The sequence below is a fragment of the Ylistrum balloti genome, unplaced genomic scaffold (genome assembly GCF_031769215.1).
Source record: "Ylistrum balloti isolate Yb309-2 unplaced genomic scaffold, AGI_CSIRO_Ybal_v1 Utg371562, whole genome shotgun sequence".
Taxonomy (NCBI): domain Eukaryota; kingdom Metazoa; phylum Mollusca; class Bivalvia; order Pectinida; family Pectinidae; genus Ylistrum; species Ylistrum balloti.
The window spans coordinates 64,699-86,231 of record NW_026782803.1 but is presented as its reverse complement, the minus strand read 5'-3'; the positions used below and the strand labels follow the sequence as shown (position 1 = coordinate 86,231).

The 21,533-nt window shown below is 36.8% G+C and overlaps 1 protein-coding gene across 1 annotated transcript; it reads right to left on the bottom strand.

Annotated features, from left to right (window-relative positions):
- Window positions 1-257: 257 nt before the first annotated feature.
- On the bottom strand, window positions 258-18,812 carry LOC132563034 (lysophosphatidic acid phosphatase type 6-like). The gene is made up of 11 exons (XM_060227793.1): window positions 18,600-18,812; window positions 13,994-14,128; window positions 13,441-13,571; window positions 10,254-10,342; window positions 9,341-9,499; window positions 8,222-8,289; window positions 7,607-7,707; window positions 6,204-6,293; window positions 4,755-4,926; window positions 3,020-3,155; window positions 258-575 (listed from the first exon to the last, which is right to left on the bottom strand). The coding sequence occupies exons 1-11, from the start codon at window positions 18,810-18,812 to the stop codon at window positions 499-501; spliced, it is 1,371 nt and encodes a 456-aa protein (XP_060083776.1). The 3' UTR covers window positions 258-498.
- Between the last annotated feature and the right edge of the window lie 2,721 nt (window positions 18,813-21,533).

Sequence of the window (21,533 nt, the reverse complement as noted above, 5' to 3'; positions counted from 1 at the left end):
TTTCACAGCGATACACAAACCTCATTACAAATACTGTATAGTTGATTAATATCACAGGTCTAATATTTCACAGTCATGTTGCTTGTGGTTGTTCAAATGGGATAAAATTTTGTGCATTTTTTTCTGTTGGTATCCAAGTTTACAGTCATATAACATAGAATTTATCATAATTTTGATTCTCTGTTATATGTTTGCTGGGATTTGATTTTGAAATATCTTTGATGACCATGAATATAGCGAAATTAAATCTCCCAAGAATACCAACAGAAACTCTAAAGTGAATTTGTAATAAAAAGTTTAAAAGAATGAACATCAGCTACATAATTGGATGATTGGTGTGACAATTCACGAGTGTACAATGTGACTAGATATAAAGAGTTGTTGGTCCTGAATTCTCTGTAAACGTTCCAGGACACACCAAAGACAGATTCAATGACCAGACATGTCTCTAATCTCTAATGAAAGACAAATTGAAAATATTCTCTAGCCATCCAGTGGTCACATTCCTGCTGGAGTCTCTGATTGTTCCCGAACTTCTTCTGTCTGGATTTCGCCTTTTTCTTCTTCTTTGATTTCTGCGATTGACAAAAAGTCAAGAAATTTCATCATCAAAAACTAGAAATAGTAATGTTAACTTTCTTTTAAATCTAAAATTTCAATTTTTACTTAAATATAATTAATCAAATGATAATTTAGGTTTAACACATGAATAGAAATGTTCACAAATATTCCACTGTTATTAAAGCATACAGTATGAGGGAACCATGATAAATATCTACATATATTCTGACACAGTGATGTTTAAATTCATTGACTTCTTTGGTACTCTAAATCAACAAATCCATACATCCATGAAATGACAAACAGTTATAAGCTGATATGTATTATTGAACTGTACTGTTGGATTTTGTGAGCAAGAATTATCAATAAAATCAAGCCCCAATGAAAAGGTACAGTTTTTTAAAACCTCAAGATTTCAGCCCCATGAAAAAAAATGATTTTACAATGCTTAGCTCCCTCATGCTTCCCAACACATTTCCTTGGAATGACAGTATACTTATATTTCAATGTATACCCTATTTAGATATTGCATCAACTCATTCTCAACAAGAGGCCCACAGGCCTTAACGGTCAACGGTCAACGGTCATCTGACTACAAAAACTTTCATTAAGGAGAAGGGTTGGTATTTTTTCTACTTTGAATGAAATCTTACAAAGAAGCTGTTTTCCATGATGCAGGTGGTAGTTTTAGTAAGGAGTAGGTAACTGTAACAAATGTTACCTATCGTTTGACAGCAAAGTTGGAGCTCAATCCAACTGGTGAAACTTGAAAAGAAGTTTGAAATAGGTATTGCACAGGAAAACCATGATTGCACAATCATGTTACAAAATGGCCTCCCTGACTGCCTTATTGAAGTTTTTGAAAAGGTTGAAAAATAACAACACTTTGTTGGCTACCTATCCTTAACATTCCCACCAAGTTTTAGATCAATGGCACCAGTAGAACTGGAGAAGAAGTTTAAAATATGTTTTTCCAAGAAGGTGGCCATCTTGGATTTCAGACAAACCCGAAAAAATTACAACACTTGGTCAAGAACCACCTCAAGATCATGTCATGCAAGTTGGAGTTCAATCCCACTGGTGAAACTGGAGAAGTTTGAAATATCAAAAGTTTATGTACAGTAGATGGCGCAAAAGGGGACGGTGGACGATGATGGAATAAGCATGTGGTCAGATGATCTAACACATCCAACTCTGTTATTCATGCAGACATATGGGCTATTACATGAGTAACATTTAAAAAAAGATGAATTCTAGAATTTTCAATTAACAAAGCATCTGTGATATGTTTCAGGTATGAAATGGAATGTAAGATTCTGTTTTGAAACTGTAACAAAAGTATATATTTGTGAAAGTCTCACTCAATCTCAAGTAATGGTTGTTGCTAATATATATAGAAGTGTTTATCCTATAGATGCTCTAGTTCTGTAATCTATCCATGTCATTAAAATTGTTGGTCACAGGTGTCATTACACCACTGTCATGTCTTAAAACTAAATCACATCATCAGACTGTCCTAAGCGTGAAAATTTCCTGCTGGACAGAAATTAGCATTCGTGATAAGGGTAAAAAAAGGGAGAAAAAGAGTTATGGGTAATTGTTTCAGTATATCCCTAGGTAATTGTTCTAGTGTATTTCTGTGTTATTGTTCCTGTGTATTTCTGGGTAATTGTTCCTGTGTATTTCTGTGTTATTGTTCCTGTGTATTTCTGGGTAATTGTTCCTGTGTATTTCTGGGTAATTGTTCCAGTATATTTCTGGGTAATTGTTCCTGTGTATTTCTGGGTAATTGTTCCTGTGTATTTCTGGGTAATTGTTCCTGTGTATTTCTGGGTAATTGTTCCAGTATATTTCTGGGTAATTGTTCCAGTATATTTCTGGGTAATTGTTCCTGTGTATTTCTGGGTAATTGTTCCTGTGTATTTCTGGGTAATTGTTCCTGTGTATTTCTGGGTAATTGTTCCTGTTATTTCTGGGCAATTGTTCCAGTATATTTCTGGGTAATTGTTCCTGTGTATTTCTGGGTAATTGTTCCAGTATATTTCTGGGTAATTGTTCCAGTATATTTCTGGGTAATTGTTCCTGTGTATTTCTGGGTAATTGTTCCAGTATATTTCTGGGTAATTGTTCCTGTGTATTTCTGGGTAATTGTTCCAGTATATTTCTGTGTTATTGTTCCAGTATATTTCTGGGTAATTGTTCCAGTATATTTCTGGGTAATTGTTCCAGTATATTTCTGGGTAATTGTTCCAGTATATTTCTGGGTAATTGTTCCAGTATATTTCTGGGTAATTGTTCCAGTATATTTCTGGGTAATTGTTCCAGTATATTTCTGGGTAATTGTTCCTGTGTATTTCTGGGTTATTGTTCCTGTGTATTTCTGGGTAATTGTTCCTGTGTATTTCTGGGTAATTGTTCCTGTGTACTTTATATGTTTGTGTGATGAGGTTCTACCTACCTTTGTCTATCTGTTCTAATATATCAGAGTTACAGATGGAAAGAAACTCTTTCTCACGAATCATGTACGGCTTCATGGCTTTTCTGAACTGTTCTAATGAACACAATGTTGAGTCACAGCCTCGCACTTTCCTTGCCTGAAAGACGAAACAAACAATTGTAAATGATATGTTGTCTATCACCAACACTTATATATAACTAATGTCTTAACCTTTCAATAAACCGGGGATTGACGTGAAAAATGATCCACTTTCCAATGGTATCTTGCATCTGAAATTTTTGGTCTTGATATATTTTTTTTAAAGATTGTTTCCCTTCTTCCATATTTTTGACTCTGTTTCGCTCTTGCCCTTTGCCAATTTCCCCCCACTTATCAGTCCCAAAATGAAAAGGACACAACTAATTACGAAGTTTAACCTACTTACAAAATTTTAGAAAACACATGCTTCTCAAAAAATAGCAATATTTGTTAAAATTCAAGATGGCTTCCTGTCTGCCATTTTGTTTTACGATCAGTCCAAAAATCAAATATGAGCACAACTTGGGACCAAGATCCCTTCAGTCCTTTCTGAGAAATAACAATTACTGCTTACTGTTGGACAGACATGGATGTGGAGTGGTTTGAATAGCCAACAATCACAGTGAGCTAGAAATTCTGAGTCAAAGTCAACAGGCGGACTTATTACAGGACAATGAAAGAGCATTGTTTTGTGATTCTACTGAACAGAGAGACATATATGGATGAAGATTATTACCAGACATGGGCTTATTATAGGACAGATGGTGCGATGAATCAATAACATAAGATTGAAGAACCATAACAACATACTCCATTCACCTACATCAGTCATATAGCTGACACTAGGACTTCAAACATCAAAGATAACAGTGCCTTTAAAACGATCGTCAACTTATTTAGAAATTGTTATCAATTTTATTGTGTAGTAATTATATCTGTTATTTAGAATTATTAATATTATTATTATTTTTATTACATTCTTATCGGCCCGTCAACACATAAAAGGTCATTAGGGTCATCAAACGGTAAAACACAACGATCCAAAAGGAAATAACAGTAAACAAACCAAAAGGTAAAAGACAAATGTTAATCTCAACAGTTCCAAAAAGGGATTTTAGACATGTAATGTTACAGTAAAAACATTCTTGAATAGATAGAAGGTCAATGCAGTCCAATAAAAAATGTTTAACGGTGAATGGCTCATCACATCCTATGCACCAAGTCTTAAATTCTGATCAGTAATACTGTGTAGTCATCATATCTGCATGTATTTTGATAACATCCTTTTCATCATTTTGATTGTTTTTGCTCTCAAACAATTATTTAGAATTTTACCAAAATGGAAATGAGATATCAGTTGATTCCAGAATTTCACAATTTTACATTAGTTTTTTAACACTGTTTATAACAAACACAATATTATACTACATATCTTACCTTTCCTTTATAAATCACTTGTATAAACTACATCTCTCACCTTTCCTTTATAAATCACTTGTATAAACTACATCTCTCACCTTTCCTTTATAAATCACTTGTATAAACTACATCTCTTACCTCTCCTTTATAAATCACTTGTATAAACTACATCTCTCACCTTTCCTTTATAAATCACTTGTATAAACTACATCTCTCACCTTTCCTTTATAAATCACTTGTATAAACTACATCTCTCACCTTTCCTTTATAAATCACTTGTATAAACTACATCTCTTACCTTTCCTTTATAAATCACTTGTATAAACTTTTCTTTGTTTTGATTTTCATATAATTCAAATCTAATGTCAACTGAGAACGGCGGCCATTCATTATCCCATATATCCAGAAGTCCTAGAATTCCGACCATAGTAGAGTCATGCGTAGCAAACAGGAACAGTTTCTTAGCATCCCTGTCAACACAAATAGTAGAGTAATATTTAGTATCTGGTCAACAGGAAATAGTGTAATTAGTATTTAGTATCCCTGTCAACAGAAACAGTAGAGTAATATTTAGTATCTGGTCAACAGGAAATAGTGTAATTAGTATTTAGTATCCCTGTCAACAGAAATAGTAGAGTAATATTTAGTATCTGGTCAACAGGAAATAGTAGAGTATTTAGTATCCTTGTCAACAGAAAATAGTAGAATAAGTATTTAGTATCCCTGTAAACAGGAAATAGTAGAATAAGTATTTAGTATCTGGTCAACAGGAAATAGTAGAGTAAGTATTTAGTATCTGGTCAACAGGAAATAGTAGAGTAAGTATTTAGTATCTGGTCAACAGAAAATAGTAGAATAAGTATTTAGTATCTGGTCAACAGGAAACAGGAAATAGTAGAATAAGTATTTAGTATCTGGTCAACAGGAAACAGGAAATAGTAGAATAAGTATTTATTATCCCTGTAAACAGGAAATAGTAGAATAAGTATTTAGTGTCCCTGTTAACAGGAAATAACAGTATAAGTATTTAGTATCTCTGTAAACAGGAAATAGTAGAATAAGTGCCAAGTATCCCTGTCAACAGAAAATAGTAGAATAATATTTAGTATCCCTGTCAACAGGAAATAGCAGTATAAGTACTTATTAGTATCCCTGTCAACAGAAATAGTAGAGTAATATTTAGTATCTGGTCAACAGAAATAGTAGAGTAATATTTAGTATCTGGTCAACAGAAATAGTAGAGTGATATTTAGTATACCTGTCAACAGAAATAGTAGAATAAGTATTTAGTATCGCTGTAAACACAAATACTACATATTTAGCATCCCTGTCAACAGGGATTTTATCCAAATGTTGCGTAAACTATTCATGAATGAGATTTGTATATTTGTTAACCAGTTGTTGTGTTAACCTTTAATGAAGGAGATCTGTATATTTGTTAACAAGATGTTGTGTTAACCTTTAATGAGGGAGATCTGTAAATTTGTTAACAAGATGTTGTGTTAACCTTTAATGAGGGAGATCTGTAAATTTGTTAACAAGATGTTGTGTTAACCTTTAATGAGGGAGATCTGTAAATTTGTTAACCAGATGTTGTGTTAACCTTTAATGAGGGAGATCTGTAGATTTGTTAACCAGATGTTGTGTTAACCTTTAATGAGGGAGATCTGTAAATTTGTTAACAAGATGTTGTGTTAACCTTTAATGAGGGAGATCTGTAAATTTGTTAACCAGATGTTGTGTTCACCTTTTATTTTCTTCCATGTCCTGTATATTATCCAGCACCATGGTCATCAATGGCCCTGTGGACAGTTTCATGATGGTAGGACGCTCTGCTCTGTAACACAAAACTCATTATCAAGGAACTCTCTGCTCTGTGACATATGTAATATATATACCGTATTTCTCCGGCAATAAGCCCATGCTCGGTAATAAGCCCACTCCCCCTCTCTGCCAACTCCTATGCACAGGGGGGGATGTCCGGTATTAAGCCCACCCCCATTTTTGACCTCAGCCGACCTGTCCCGGTCGGAAGACTTACCGATCGGGAGAATGAACTGAGCAAACTGAACTGTTATTCTGTCGATGATTGAAAGACTTCTCATAGAATTTCTGTCGTGTTTGTTGCATCATATGAATAAAAATACAGTCTTGTTTTGTATTGTGCCGGTGTTTGTAAGATTGTTGCATCATAAAAAAAAAAACAGTCAAGTTTTGTATGAATACATTAACCCAGAAAGTCGTCTGCCGATGTTCATCGACGCAGTCATGCGTGTACATCTGTGTATACACAAGCACATTGACGGGTGGCCAGGTTACCATAATTAAAGGTATAAACTACCCTGGCTATAATACCTGGTATGTTTTCGTAGTGTAAGAATAGTGCGAATGTGAAACAAAGGTGGCTAATTGATCAGCGTGGTCACTGGACGAGTATAACACGCGCTTTATGAAAACAGTTACAGTCAAGTAAATATAAAGGCCGTGCCCGTTGAAGTCGGGTGTCGCTATAACAATAGCGCCTAATGACACCTAAAATAACATCAGTATTAGACACTTTGAGTAAGAGCTAGACATCTTGAGATCAAAGGTGCCGTAATGGGATAAATAAGGAGAGGTGTCTTGCTTTCATCATTCTACAGCATCATGCCTCTTAGTCGTAAGCGCTACACAGTATATGAATATGGGACCTAATGTAAGACTTAATTTTCTGGAGATTTATAGAACAAATTTTTCAGTTTTGGCAGCTTTGGGGAAAATAACGTGATGACTTTCGTAATTCTCATATGAAATGGAAACAGACATAAGATCGTGTTTTTCGAGATAAAGATTATTACCGAAAATGTACTTGTTTATACATTATATGTAGATCTCATCTCCATGAAAATGTTATAATGTTTTCAGTGAGCTAAGGACATCACAATATCATCATTTCTTGATGTGACAGTTGTTTATATTGTGTGAATCAATACACATAAATATCACATGGCTTATTACTGTGTAACACAGAATGTGATTACCATAATAATCATTCAGGTACTCTCTGAATTTTACCATGTATTATACATATGTAATTCTTGAAAATAAGTAAAACTTTATTTATTGAACCCATCAATGAATAAGAAGAAAAAAGTAAAAAAACAAACATACTTGTGCTGCCCACAAAACGAAGCATACATCATCTTGCTAGCCATGACTTCTATCATATCCCAGAAAGGCAGGACGAAGTCGGGTACAGGAAAACCATGTGTCTGGAAACAAGGGGAGACAATCAATATAGGACTACATATAATAGTCAGGTACAGGTGAACTATGGGTCTGGAAACAAGGGGAGACAATCAATATAGGACTACATATAATAGTCAGGTACAAGTGAACTATGGGCCTGGAAACAAGGGGAGACAATCAATATAGGACCACATATAAGTCAATTACACGTAAAACATGGGCCTCGAAACAACAGGAGACAATCAATATGAGACAACACATAACAAGTCAGGTACATATAAACTATGAGACAGGTTGTAGGCCTTTTAAACCCTGGGATGCCTGTATATGTTTCCATACAAAGCCTGTCTGCCATTTCATTATTTACAACAACTAGAAGATATTGTGGGGGATGTCTTGGAAGCATTCAAAAAATTTGTTTTTCCCATTTTATCTCAACAATGGAATTTTTTTAACCTGCACTGTCAGCTTTTTGATCTACAACCTAAATAAGATTAAGACAATATGTATATATGATGACAATGAAATTACACCCACCTTTCGTGCTACTAAATCATCACGAATTCCCACAAAACTTAATCCTACATGATCTTTAAAATTCACACCTGAAAAAATAGAAGCCAGAATATTACTCAACACAACTAATAAATCAGAACAAATACACCAGGCCCCACTTGTATAAAACATCTCAACTTGAGATTTTCCTCAGCTGATATCTCCTTGAAAATATCTTGTATGAAAATTCTTCAAGGAATTTCAGGACATCCTATACGATGCCTTCCTCCTGTTCCTTGAGAAAATTTTATACAAGCCGTTTTTGAGGAGATATCAGCTGAGGAAAATCTCGACTTGAGGAAATCTCAAGTTGAGATGTTTTATACAAGTGGGGCCAGTTATATTAAAGCTTTATTGTACTATGTGAACAATTTATGATGTAACTCGTCATGAAAAAATAACATCAATTAAATTCAATTTTCGATATCTCTAACCTATTTCTTTAAAATATAATAACCATTTAGCATTGTTGCTGAAAAGAGATAGTTAATGCTACCAATACTTTTCTTTTCTATTTTTAACATGAAACGGTTTATTTATTTTGGTATTTGAGGTTAAACCTGTGATTCACCTTGTATCAGATTTATAGTGTATCATTGCAGCCCTAGAAACATTACACACCATAACTATAACACTGTTACATCAGGGTAAGTTCCCAGCTATATTCAGACCAGCTCTGGCATACAAACTGCCAGTGACCATTTGTTAAAAAAAGTTATTTTTTAAAAATCAAATACTTAAACCATATTCAAGGAAAATTCAAATCTACAAATATTAAAAAAAGTCTATAACAGAGACAAGAAAAAACATAAAAGACTTCTGACAGAGAAGAGTTTCTGGAAACTATGCAGTTATAGCTTTAAATGTGAATATTCTTAAAAATGTATGGCAATACATATGAGTTACAAATGTATGTCTATTTTTCTTCATATGAAATTTTCAGATGTGCATTTTTGGACATGAACTAATTACATGTTCTTTATATGAAATTATCCAAGTTTGTAAAACTATTACTTGTCAGACGTATTACTCTGTGTCACACTTTTATAACTTGTTTAAAGGATATTGTACAGTGTTTACATCTTTACCAATATAACTTACCAAACACTTTTTCTAACTTAAGTCTGTTTGGTTTGTATTCAGGCTTATCTGCGATGTGGAACAATACTGAGTGATTGTTCTGTTCTAGTACATGACACTGTGCAAGATTGGGAAACAAAACTTCTTTCTTAGAGGCAGATATATAAATTTTCACAGGAGCTGAAACAGAAGAAATCAGCCATTTAAAAATAAAAATATAGACTGACATACTGTGCCTTTTGTAATCTTGACCTAATATCTACGATGGTTGAGGTACCATAAATTGTTCGAAAATACAACTCTCCTTCCTATATGTATGAAAGTTTCCATAAAGAAAGATTCAGTAGTTCAGAGGTCAAGACTATAATATTTGATAATTGATATCCTCATTGGCTAACATTGACCTTTGATCCCATTCTCTTACCTTGAACTTTGACCCTATTTCCATTGTTTGACCTTTTTTTTAATCTCATTCTCTAACCTTCACTCTTGATGCATGTCCCTATCCTTTAAGTTTGATTAAAGTCCCTATGGCTAACTCTGACCTTTGACCCCATCATATGTTTTTTGCAATCATGCAAATAGCGAAGAATGAATAAACTAGTTTTAATGTAAGGTCGTTGACCTCTTACCCTGCCTTTAAAATGAATGATACAGGACACACTGACTGATCAAGAAAAAAGTATCTATTTCAATTTCAAAAACATATTTAACCATAAAGAAATACATTGTCTAGAAAATGTGTGTACTGATACACAATTATATACAAATGAATTTACAAAGGAAAAATGTGGCAAATGCATTTGTTATAGAGGTATTCTAATGGAATCTAAGGTGTATTACATTACCCAATAACAAGATATAATAAAGTCCTCAGCTGAAAAAGCACAAAACTCACATCTACAAATTCATCATTACCAGCCGTAATATTTACCAATTTTACGAAGATTTTGAGCACCAAACATCCCAGCCATGACACAACGTAAACTTTCTATAGTTCTCTTGATGTTTGTGGACCGACCACTGAAACAAATAGAAGTAAGTGAGATTACTGCACATTAAAATTTTCATATCAAATGGTTCAAATTGTCACAACAAAACTCACATTTCTGATAAAAGTTTCAGGAAAAGAATATTTTTTTTAAAAATCATCAAACACAATGTAATTATTTCTACTTATGCTAATTTACACTTGAAGTAATAATTGATTTTATTTCCAATTGTAAAGTGGCCAATCGATACCGGTATCTATGATCATTTAAGAACTGCCTCCCTGTATGTAGGAAAGGTGAGTGCATGATTTGAGTTTGTGTGTTTTATTAGGCTGTAATAGGGTTATATAAGCCTCCTTCTGATAGTGCTTAACTGATGTGGACTTTATAGTGCTGCCCCACTGAAGTATGCCTTCCAACAGGACACCCCACACAGTGACATAATACTGACAAGTGAATCAGTCTTTACAATACCACAATTATGAGTGTCGACCAATGAGTAGTAATAACCATTTATACAGACTCTGGTTAGGTCTCAACAAGCAGACAGAACCATAAGTCTTCCTTAATTTTCAATTAAAAGGGCAAAATTCAGGCAGAGTCGTGAGTTTTTTTTACAAAGAGGAGAAAAGATTAGATCCAAAATTAAGTCACCTCTTATGAATCATGCAATAGGGAGAGCAGGTACAATTGGTCAGTCCTACCAAAGTAGGAGGGGTTCACATTCCAAGACAATTTATTATAATCAGTTAACATATAATGCAGTGTGGGCTTACGACAAAGCATGAGGTTACTGCCGCCTAAACGCTGACAGTTTCACTAATGGTTATAAGTCATATAGTGTTTTCCTCCCAAACTTTTATCCAGTACAAGACTAAATGTACATAAAAACCTATAGAGAGACAACCTCCAACATAAAGTTTATTTAGTGTAGGACCCCTTCATCTCTGTCCTTAACCAACACTTTCTTGTGATATGTTTAGTGTTAGGCTAGAACTACAATCAGACCAAGGGCTCATCTTCTGAATTATAGTTTATGAACAGGTCAAGTAGTATAGACGGCCCCTTTCTCTGTATCTCTATATCCAACTCTCTCCCATCAGCCCCTTTCTCTGTATCTCTATATCACACTCTCTCCCATCAGCCCATTTCTCTGTATCTCTATATCCCACTCTGTCCCATCAGCCCCTTTCTCTGTATCTCTATATCCCACTCTCTCCCATCAGCCCCTTTCTCTGTATCTCTATATCCCACTCTGTCCCATCAGCCCCTTTCTCTGTATCTCTATATCCCACTCTCTCCCATCAGCCCCTTTCTCTGTATCTCTATATCCCACTCTCTCCCATCAGCCCCTTTCTCTGTATCTCTATATCCCACTCTCTCCCATCAGCCCCTTTCTCTGTATCTCTATATCCCACTCTCTCCCATCAGCCCCTTTCTCTGTATCTCTATATCCCACTGTCCCATCAGCCACTTTCTCTGTATCTCTATATCCCACTGTCCCATCAGCCACTTTCTCTGTATCTCTATATCCCACTGTCCCATCAGCCACTTTCTCTGTATCTCTATATCACACTCTCTCCCATCAGCCCCTTTCTCTGTATCTCTATATCCCACTGTCCCATCAGCCCCTTTCTCTGTATCTCTATATCCCACTCTCTCCCATCAGCCCCTTTCTCTGTATCTCTATATCCAACTCTCTCCCATCAGCCCCTTTCTCTGTATCTCTATATCCCACTCTCTCCCATCAGCCCCTTTCTCTGTATCTCTATATCCCACTGTCCCATCAGCCACTTTCTCTGTATCTCTATATCCCACTGTCCCATCAGCCACTTTCTCTGTATCTCTATATCACACTCTCTCCCATCAGCCCCTTTCTCTGTATCTCTATATCCCACTGTCCCATCAGCCACTTTCTCTGTATCTCTATATCACACTCTCTCCCATCAGCCCCTTTCTATGTATCTCTATATCACACTCTCTCCCATCAGCCCCTCTCTCTGTATCTCTATATCCCACTGTCCCATCAGCTGCTTTCTCTGTATCTCTATATCCCACTGTCTCATCAGCCACTTTCTCTGTATCTCTATATCACACTCTCTCCCATCAGCCCCATCTCTGTATCTCTATATCCAACTCTCTCCCATCAGCCCCTTTCTCTGTATCTCTATATCACACTCTCTCCCATCAGCCCCTTTCTCTGTATCTCTATATCCCACTCTCTCCCATCAGCCCCTTTCTCTGTATCTCTATATCCCACTGTCCCATCAGCCCCTTTCTCTGTATCTCTATATCCCACTCTCTCCCATCAGCCCCATCTCTGTATCTCTATTTCCAACTCTCTCCCATCAGCCCCTTTCTCTGTATCTCTATATCCCACTCTCTCCCATCAGCCCCATCTCTGTATCTCTATATCCAACTCTCTCCCATCAGCCCCTTTCTCTGTATCTCTATATCACACTCTCTCCCATCAGCCCCTTTCTCTGTATCTCTATATCCCACTGTCCCATCAGCCCCTTTCTCTGTATCTCTATATCCCACTGTCCCATCAGCTGCTTTCTCTGTATCTCTATATCCCACTCTCTCCCATCAGCCCCTTTCTCTGTATCTCTATATCCCACTCTCTCCCATCAGCCCCATCTCTGTATCTCTATATCCAACTCTCTCCCATCAGCCCCTTTCTCTGTATCTCTATATCACACTCTCTCCCATCAGCCCCTTTCTCTGTATCTCTATATCCCACTGTCCCATCAGCCCCTTTCTCTGTATCTCTATATCCCACTGTCCCATCAGCTGCTTTCTCTGTATCTCTATATCCCACTCTCTCCCATCAGCCCCTTTCTCTGTATCTCTATATCCCACTGTCCCATCAGCCCCTTTCTCTGTATCTCTATATCCCACTCTCTCCCATCAGCCCCTTTCTCTGTATCTCTATATCCCACTCTCTCCCATCAGCCCCTTTCTCTGTATCTCTATATCCCACTCTCTCCCATCAGCCCCTTTCTCTGTATCTCTATATCCCACTCTGTTCCATCACTTCCTGCTTTTCCCTCTCTACTTGTTTTCCTATCTTTTTTCGTCCGCTGAAACACCGTGAAACCTGTTTAACAAATAAATAAAATAACCTACAACACTGTGCTAGGATCATAATCTTCGGAGATGAGCTTTGCTTTGTATATGTATTCGTCCCTGAGGTTTAATCCCAGTGTGAAACACTGCTGTTGTCCTAGAGTGGTTAGCTGTCCTGCTTCACATCCTCCCTAGTAAATAAATTGATTCATATCATTTAATACAACACTCTGCATAGCTTCCAGATATTAAATGACGGACCAATAACTCCATATGTTATAATGTGACTAGACGAAGAGACCATACCATGTTTTAAATATCAACAAATTTGAAAATAGGAAGGCATCATGTTTTAAATATAGTCTAAATCTATGATTTAAATATCAACTTTATTTGTTGTTTAGTACCATGTTATAAATGTAGACAAAATTATAATCAACAAAAATATTTTCAAAATAAACTTTGAATTTAACAGAAACCAAGTCTGCTTTTTAATATAATGTAGTTTGTAAAAGTTTAAAACAAATGTTACCTGACTTTACCATTATGTAAGGAGATATGTCCTGCTAGCTACCTTAAGAAAGTTTTCCCTGGTAGATAATTATTTATTTACCCATAATTTCTTTTTCGCATAGTGCTCATCAAGTTTGGAGTTTTGCTTAGGTCCTCCTGTTTCAAGGTCAACCATGTCCAGGTCAAACATGGTGTGTGGAAGTTGATGCCGAAGAACCCTTTCATCATAGCAAGCCTGTAACATAACAGTTAATATGTAAGTAATGGTTCTGTCTGAATGAAATTCAGCAGAGTACAATTTTGAATAATTGAAATAAGAACGACAACAAAGGACAAAATATTTCCACCAGGCTACCCTGGTATCCAATATTTGCGAAACAAATTACTGATTTCCTTATCCTATCTGGACATCAAAAACTGCAGATTTGTTGGTTGAAAGAATGTTACTATAAACTTAGCAGTCATCTAGGCAACCAGGATTAGCATAATAACATGAAAAATATTGAGTCATCTGAGCAGCCACGAAGGACATGAAAAATATTGAGTCAACAGAGCAGTCATGAAGGACGTGAAAAATGTTGAGTCAACAGAGCACCCATGAAGGACATAAAAAGTATTGAGTCACCAGAGCAGCCATGAAGAACATAAAAAGTATTGAGTCAACAGAGCAGCCATGAAGGACATAAAAAGTATTGAGTCAACAGAGCAGCCATGAAGGACATGTTAAAATATTGAGTCAACAGAGCTGCCATGAAGGGCATGTTAAAATATTGAGTCAACAGAGCTGCCATGAAGGGCATGTTAAAATATTGAGTCAACAGAGGAGCCATGAAGGACATGTTAAAATATTGAGTCAACAGAGGAGCCATGAAGGACATGTTAAAATATTGAGTCAACAGAGGAGCCATGAAGGACATGTTAAAGTATTGAGTTACTAGAGAAACCATGAGGGATTTCTTTGGGAATCCAAGTTTGCTGCAGTGTAAAATAAAAGGTTTCAAGTACAGTATCACTAAGTGAGGTGTTAGGAAAAAATGGAAATATCAGTTAGACCATCAATAAAAAAATAAGGGAATGACTATTGTCTCAAAGTTGCACTCACCCTTAACATTCAAATTACATACATATATTATGTAAAACAAGAAATTTAGGACCACCAAGCAGCATTTCTAAAAATGAGGTAAGTATAATTTGGAACTATTTATTATTTTATAGGCAGTTTATTTGGTCTCATCAAGATTCTTTGATGGTACTCTCTATTCTCAACTGCTAGTATGGGTTGTTTTGAAATATTGATTCGTCCATCGTCCAGCTGTAAAGAAAATAGTCTTACATTATGTGGCTGTCAGGAAATAGTCTTACAGTGTAGGCTAGCATTATGTGGCTGTCAGGAAATAGTCCTACAGTGTAGACAAGCATTATGTGGCTGTCAGGTAAACAGTCTTACAGTGTGGACTAGCATTATGTGGCTGTCAGAAAATAGTCTTACAGTGTAGGCTAGCATTATGTGGCTGTCAGGTAAACAGTCTTACAGTGTGGACTAGCATTATGTGGCTGTCAGGTAAACAGTCTTACAGTGTAGACTAGCATTATGTGGCTGTCAGGTAAACAGTCCTACAGTGTAGACTAGCATTATGTGGCTGTCAGGAAAATAGTCTTACAGTGCAGACTAGCATTATGTGGCTGTCAGGTAAACAGTCTTACAGTGTAGGCTAGCATTATGTGGCTGTCAGGTAAACAGTCTTACAGTGTAGGCTGGCATTATGTGGCTGTCAGGAAAATAGTCTTACAATGTAGACTAGCATTATGTGGCTGTCAGGAAAACAGTCTTACAGTGTAGGCTGGCATTATGTGGCTGTCAGGTAAACAGTCTTACAGTGTAGGCTGGCATTATGTGGCTGTCAGGAAAATAGTCTTACAGTGTAGACTAGCATTATGTGGCTGTCAGGAAAATAGTCTTACAGTGTAGACTAGCATTATGTGGCTGTCAGGAAAACAGTCCTACAGTGTAGACTAGCATTATGTGGCTGCCAGGTAAACAGTCTTACAGTGTAGGCTAGCATTATGTGGCTGTCAGAAAATAGTCTTACATTATGTGGCTGTCAGAAACAGTCTTACAGTGTAGACTAGCATTATGTGGCTGTCAGGTAAACAGTCTTACAGTGTAGGCTAGCATTATGTGGCTGTCAGGAAAATAGTCTTACAGTGTAGACTAGCATTATGTGGCTGTCAGGTAAACAGTCTTACAGTGTAGACTAGCATTATGTGGCTGTCAGGTAAACAGTCCTACAGTGTAGACAAGCATTATGTGGCTGTCAGGTAAACAGTCTTACAGTGTAGACTAGCATTATGTGGCTGTCAGGTAAACAGTCTTACAGTGTAGACTAGCATTATGTGGCTGTCAGGAAAATAGTCTTACAGTGTAGACTAGCATTATGTGGCTGTCAGGTAAACAGTCTTACAGTGTAGACTAGCATTATGTGGCTGTCAGGTAAATAGTCTTACAGTGTAGGCTAGCATTATGTGGCTGTCAGGAAAATAGTCTTACAGTGTAGGCTAGCATTATGTGGCTGTCAGGAAAACAGTCTTACAGTGTAGGCTAGCATTATGTGGCTGTCAGGAAAATAGTCTTACAGTGTAGACTAGCATTATGTGGCTGTCAGGTAAACAGTATGTGGCTAGTTATGTGGCTGTCAGGTAAACAGTCTTACAGTGTAGACTAGCATTATGTGGCTGTCAGGAAACAGTCTTACAGTGTAGACTAGCATTATGTGGCTGTCAGGAAACAGTCTTACAGTGTAGACTAGCATTATGTGGCTGTCAGGAAACAGTCTTACAGTGTAGACTAGCATTATGTGGCTGTCAGGTAAACAGTCTTACAGTGTAGACTAGCATTATGTGGCTGTCAGGTAAACAGTCTTACAGTGTGGACTTTATGTGGCTGTCAGGAAACAGTCTTACAGTGTAGACTAGCATTATGTGGCTGTCAGGTAAACAGTCTTACAGTGTAGGCTAGCATTATGTGGCTGTCAGGTAAACAGTCTTACAGTGTAGACTAGCATTATGTGGCTGTCAGGTAAACAGTCTTACAGTGTAGGCTAGCATTATGTGGCTGTCAGGTAAACAGTCCTACAGTGTAGACTAGCATTATGTGGCTATCAGGAAAATAGTCTTACAGTGTAGACAAGCATTATGTGGCTGTCAGGAAAATAGTCTTACAGTGTAGGCTAGCATTATGTGGCTGTCAGGTAAACAGTCTTACAGTGTAGACTAGCATTATGTGGCTGTCAGGAAAATAGTCTTACAGTGTAGGCTAGCATTATGTGGCTGTCAGGAAATAGTCTTACAGTGTAGGCTAGTGTTCCACGACTGCCAGGGGAATTGACTTTCACTTATTGGAACATTGGCTTCAGGTTGGTTATGCATGTTCAATAGCAGTTCTTATATCACAACCAGTTAGAAAATTATGTGCGTCAACTATACTTTTTTTAAAACTTGGTAATAGATTTTGTAACTCTATACATTCCCTTGTCCCTGTCATGTACAGGCACCACCTGCTAGCAGTGTTGTTGACCTTTGTCAAAATAATATCTGGTCATGGCTTTCAAAATCAATGGCGAGGTGTTGTTTTGAAGAGTCCTCAAGAATGAAGACATTATAATCAATTCTATTGTTTAGTTGTCACATCTGTAGGTATTTAGAAGATATTCTATGTCATGTTTGAACATAGCTTTGCAAGGATCAATCTAGATTAATTTTACTACACACAAAGGGTATGCAGCATGTTTCCCCTTCTGTTTTTACAAGTTCTCCATCATGAATATATATATAACAAATGGGAAACCATCCTGTCTACCTCCTTCCAAAAAAAAGAAAGAGAAAACTTTCTCCAAAACTCAGCTTATTACGTGTGCAAGATATCTTACTTTAGGACCAATATCAGTTTGACCTGACTCTATCAGGTGGGTTGGGGATATCATGCTGCAGGATATCCTGATTTTAATAAAGTATTGCAAAATTGGCTTTTATGGGATAGTACATAGTTACCATGGAATGTATAGATATGGAATACCATGAATTCCAACTGTTTTCAATGTCAAACCTGTTACTGTAGACTGGGACGTATTATTCGTCCCTGCTGTAGATAAGATTATACTACAGCTGAAAAGTCGTGTGATTTTATTACCATCTTGTAAACAGTTTAACTCAGAGTAAAGATGTTTCATAATTGCCATTTGTCTGATGATGGTGACAGTGTAGTCATCAAAACCTCACATATAGATTCCTTAACTGGTTGCAATTGTGAGATAAAGAAATCCATGAAATAACACTGACTATTAATCATGTGACTGCTACATTAATACCGTCACAGTTTATCACGTTGTGTAACATAGAAGCCTTTAAGCTAACAATGCTGATACGTTATATATTTAGACGATTAAGTTAGTTTCACAAGAAGAAATTGTCCTACTTCCGTATCTCTCGCGGCTGATTCAATACACAACAATATACATTTCATGTCTTGATCTCTAAAAGCCTACAGGAAGTATAGCTCGAAAGAACAGATACACCATAACGGATCTTTATAGTCAGAAAGTAACACAGAACCGTTCTGTGAACATCTATATTTATAAGCCTGAATTTTACACGACAATAAAGAAAAAAATTCAGAAAAATAATTTATCAATCCACGAAAATCAAATTACCTCCTTTAACTTGGGGATGGTGTGTATAGTTGTTCGAGCTCCGTGTCTGAAGAAGACCTGTGCTTGTTTCAATGTCAACGTATGTTCCGTAGTCTGACTAGGTGATACATCTTCACGGACGTTGGGATCAGTTGCAGCCAGCAACGTTTTAGCGGTACAGCTACAGATGGCCGCACTGAGCACACCAGAACCTGTCAATATTTTCCATCTCATGATTTCCACTCACTTGTTCGTTCAAATTCAATGTGTGTTGTCCGGTTTTATGCTGTTTTGTTCGTTTTCATAGCCGGTATTTTTGTCTACCTCCAGTATAGGAGAGTTGTAACAAGAGTTATCTTTCTTTCTCTACGTTACACACGGAACACCTGCTGTAACTTATCGTTTTGTAAAGGTTCAAGATATTTTCAGGTGTGTGTGTGTGTTATATAAATTTCATCGCCAAAAACTAAAACGGCATGGTGACCGCCATCTTCCCAGATATATGTGACTGTAGAGAGATTGTCGGACGTAAACATATGTAGAGTGAAAATCAACAGGTAATGTCACGGTTAAAAGTAGAATGTTCATAATACAGCATGGTTAGACCCTCGAGGTAATGAAAAATGCCTCCGATAGGAATCGAACCCGGGACCCCTGGATTACTAGTCTGACGCTCAACCAATCAAACTTTCGATAGCCGAGCGGTATATTGCGACTAGTATTTTACCAGGGTTACATACTCCCTCTCCAGGAATTAACTCGTTCTCAAGTTTCCAGGGATTACAGCGATGCTGGTGGGCATGGCTAAGTACTATTCCCGGATCCATGCATGGGCGCCAATATGACAGAGGTCATTTTTCATCTCACTTCCTCCGCTAGGAATCGAACCCGGGACCCTTGGCTTACTAGTCTGACGATCAACCAAACGAGCTAAAGAGAACTTCTCTCTAGCCGAGTGGTATATTGAGGCTAGTATTTTACCAGGGTTACATACCCCACTCCAGTTAACAGTCAAACGTACCCAAGGGCACAGCAGTCTAGAAACTCTATTTGTTAATATCTTCCTAGATGCCATTGTCGACCCGGACATCCATTTACGCTTGCGGGAAACTCAGTTACAAACCATAACCCATGCTGAGACCCTGACTGTGAGGCTCGAGTCTCATAAGCAAGCGGACCAATTTATAAATAGGCCAGTGTGTGCAGTCGATGGAAAGATTGAAGTCACTCTTTAGAAATCCATACCCTTTCCTCCCCTGCCGAATCTTTACCAAATTATCAGTTGGTCGAGTCCTTAAGGAGGAATACCTAAGGAAACGGTTAGAAGCCAGGGATACTGGGACTGCTTCGTTACAGCAAAAACTTGTGAAGGACTGTTTTGTGTTTTTCAGAACGACAGGAGAATACACGGAGGTCATTCCTGAAGTTATATCAACAAGGAGGCGCACAGAAACAGCTCTTCGTGGAAATTGGCGCCTGACGGCATGGCGGGAGTTTTTGTGTTGTTTGTGGAGTGTTCCCGTTCAGGTGATGGTCTATAAGATATTCCTATAAGAAGGCAATGTATGTTATTAATGATCCTATTTTACCCCGATCGGACATTTTCGGCAATGTCCATAAACGAGAAAATATAACGAGAAAAATTTTTCATTTTAACAAAGAAAAATTTTTCTGAAAATTCTGTGTTAATGAGCAATGTTTGTAGACCTACAACCTGATCCGATTGTTTCATCCCATTTTCTAGCTCATATCTATATCATAATCGTTGTATGACATTAGATAGTGTTTCCTATCTGATGAACAATGTACATTAAACATAGAAAGTTGGTAAATAAAATCTGTCAGACAAACATACTCGTGCTAAACATGTGTCTGTCGGCATATTTACAACCTTATCATGCTATACTAGATACAGGTAACACCATACCCGTCTTATCTGTATATAACTACACTGATTAAATGTGTGATATGGTGAGGTAATTGTGCCTATACACCCCTACCCAGAAATTATACTGGACTCATTCGTGGAAAACTTTACAATTGTTCTTATTAAGCAGACACGACCCAAATTCTGTTTGTAGTTGTGTTAGTCATTAAATCACAGACGTTGTTATATAGATATGAAACATAGCGTTATAGTTTCACATCTCACAGGGATCATTCGAAGAGCTTGCCATCTCTGTCAAAGTCGATATCATTGGACCTCTGTGTTATACCTATACCATTATCGATTTCACGAGGAAAATTAAATGTAATTGCCATTAATAGAAAATAGATCACAATTTTGCATTTTCTTTCTCTTCTTGTGGTCTGGTGGATTTCTTTGTGCAAAAAAACCATCTACAGAAAAGTCGCACCAGGGAATAATAACTGGTTATATCATAGTTAATTGGAATACATATTGGATAAGTATGACCATCACGTGTTTTTTACGAAAGGACAAGAGATCCAATGAAAATGAAAAAAAAGTACAGAAAAGACTCGTTACTAATACTCGGGACCTAGAGTATAGGAATATGACAGATAAGGCTGAACCATGAAAATCAAATTTAATTTGTTAAAAAAAAATCTTTATATTCTCAGCAGTCAAAGCTGTTTGAACACGCAATCGTCTTATCTTATTAAAACTAAAAATATTGTTTTTGGCTCGTATATTTTTGTGAAAGTCATCAAAGTTGATAAAACGAAATTACCTTCACACATAAACAATGCCACAGAGATCAAGATCACATATTTACCCCAAATTAAGGTCACATGGGTCAAATCCGTCTTCATTAGAAAAATAAAACCTTAATATATAATTGTGTGTTTTTTTTAAAAAGAGATTGAATATCGTGTAAGCAATTCGATATTCGTTTGGGTCTTTGGGTCTTTTGTTACCTAAATATGTTTGTTCAAGTGGTAAAAACCTCCTCAGCTCACAGTGAAAATGGAATGATCCATCCAATGTGTACT

Excerpts from the sequence above, each read along its gene's own strand:
- LOC132563034 (XM_060227793.1), bottom strand. The coding sequence starts at position 18,812 with ATGAGATGGAAAATATTGACAGGTTCTGGTGTGCTCAGTGCGGCCATC. Across the intron at positions 14,129-18,599 it reads CCATCCCCAAGTTAAAGGAG|GCTTGCTATGATGAAAGGGT; the intron begins GTAATTTGATTT and ends GTTATGTTACAG. Across the intron at positions 576-3,019 it reads ATTAGAACAGATAGACAAAG|AAATCAAAGAAGAAGAAAAA; the intron begins GTAGGTAGAACC and ends TGTCAATCGCAG.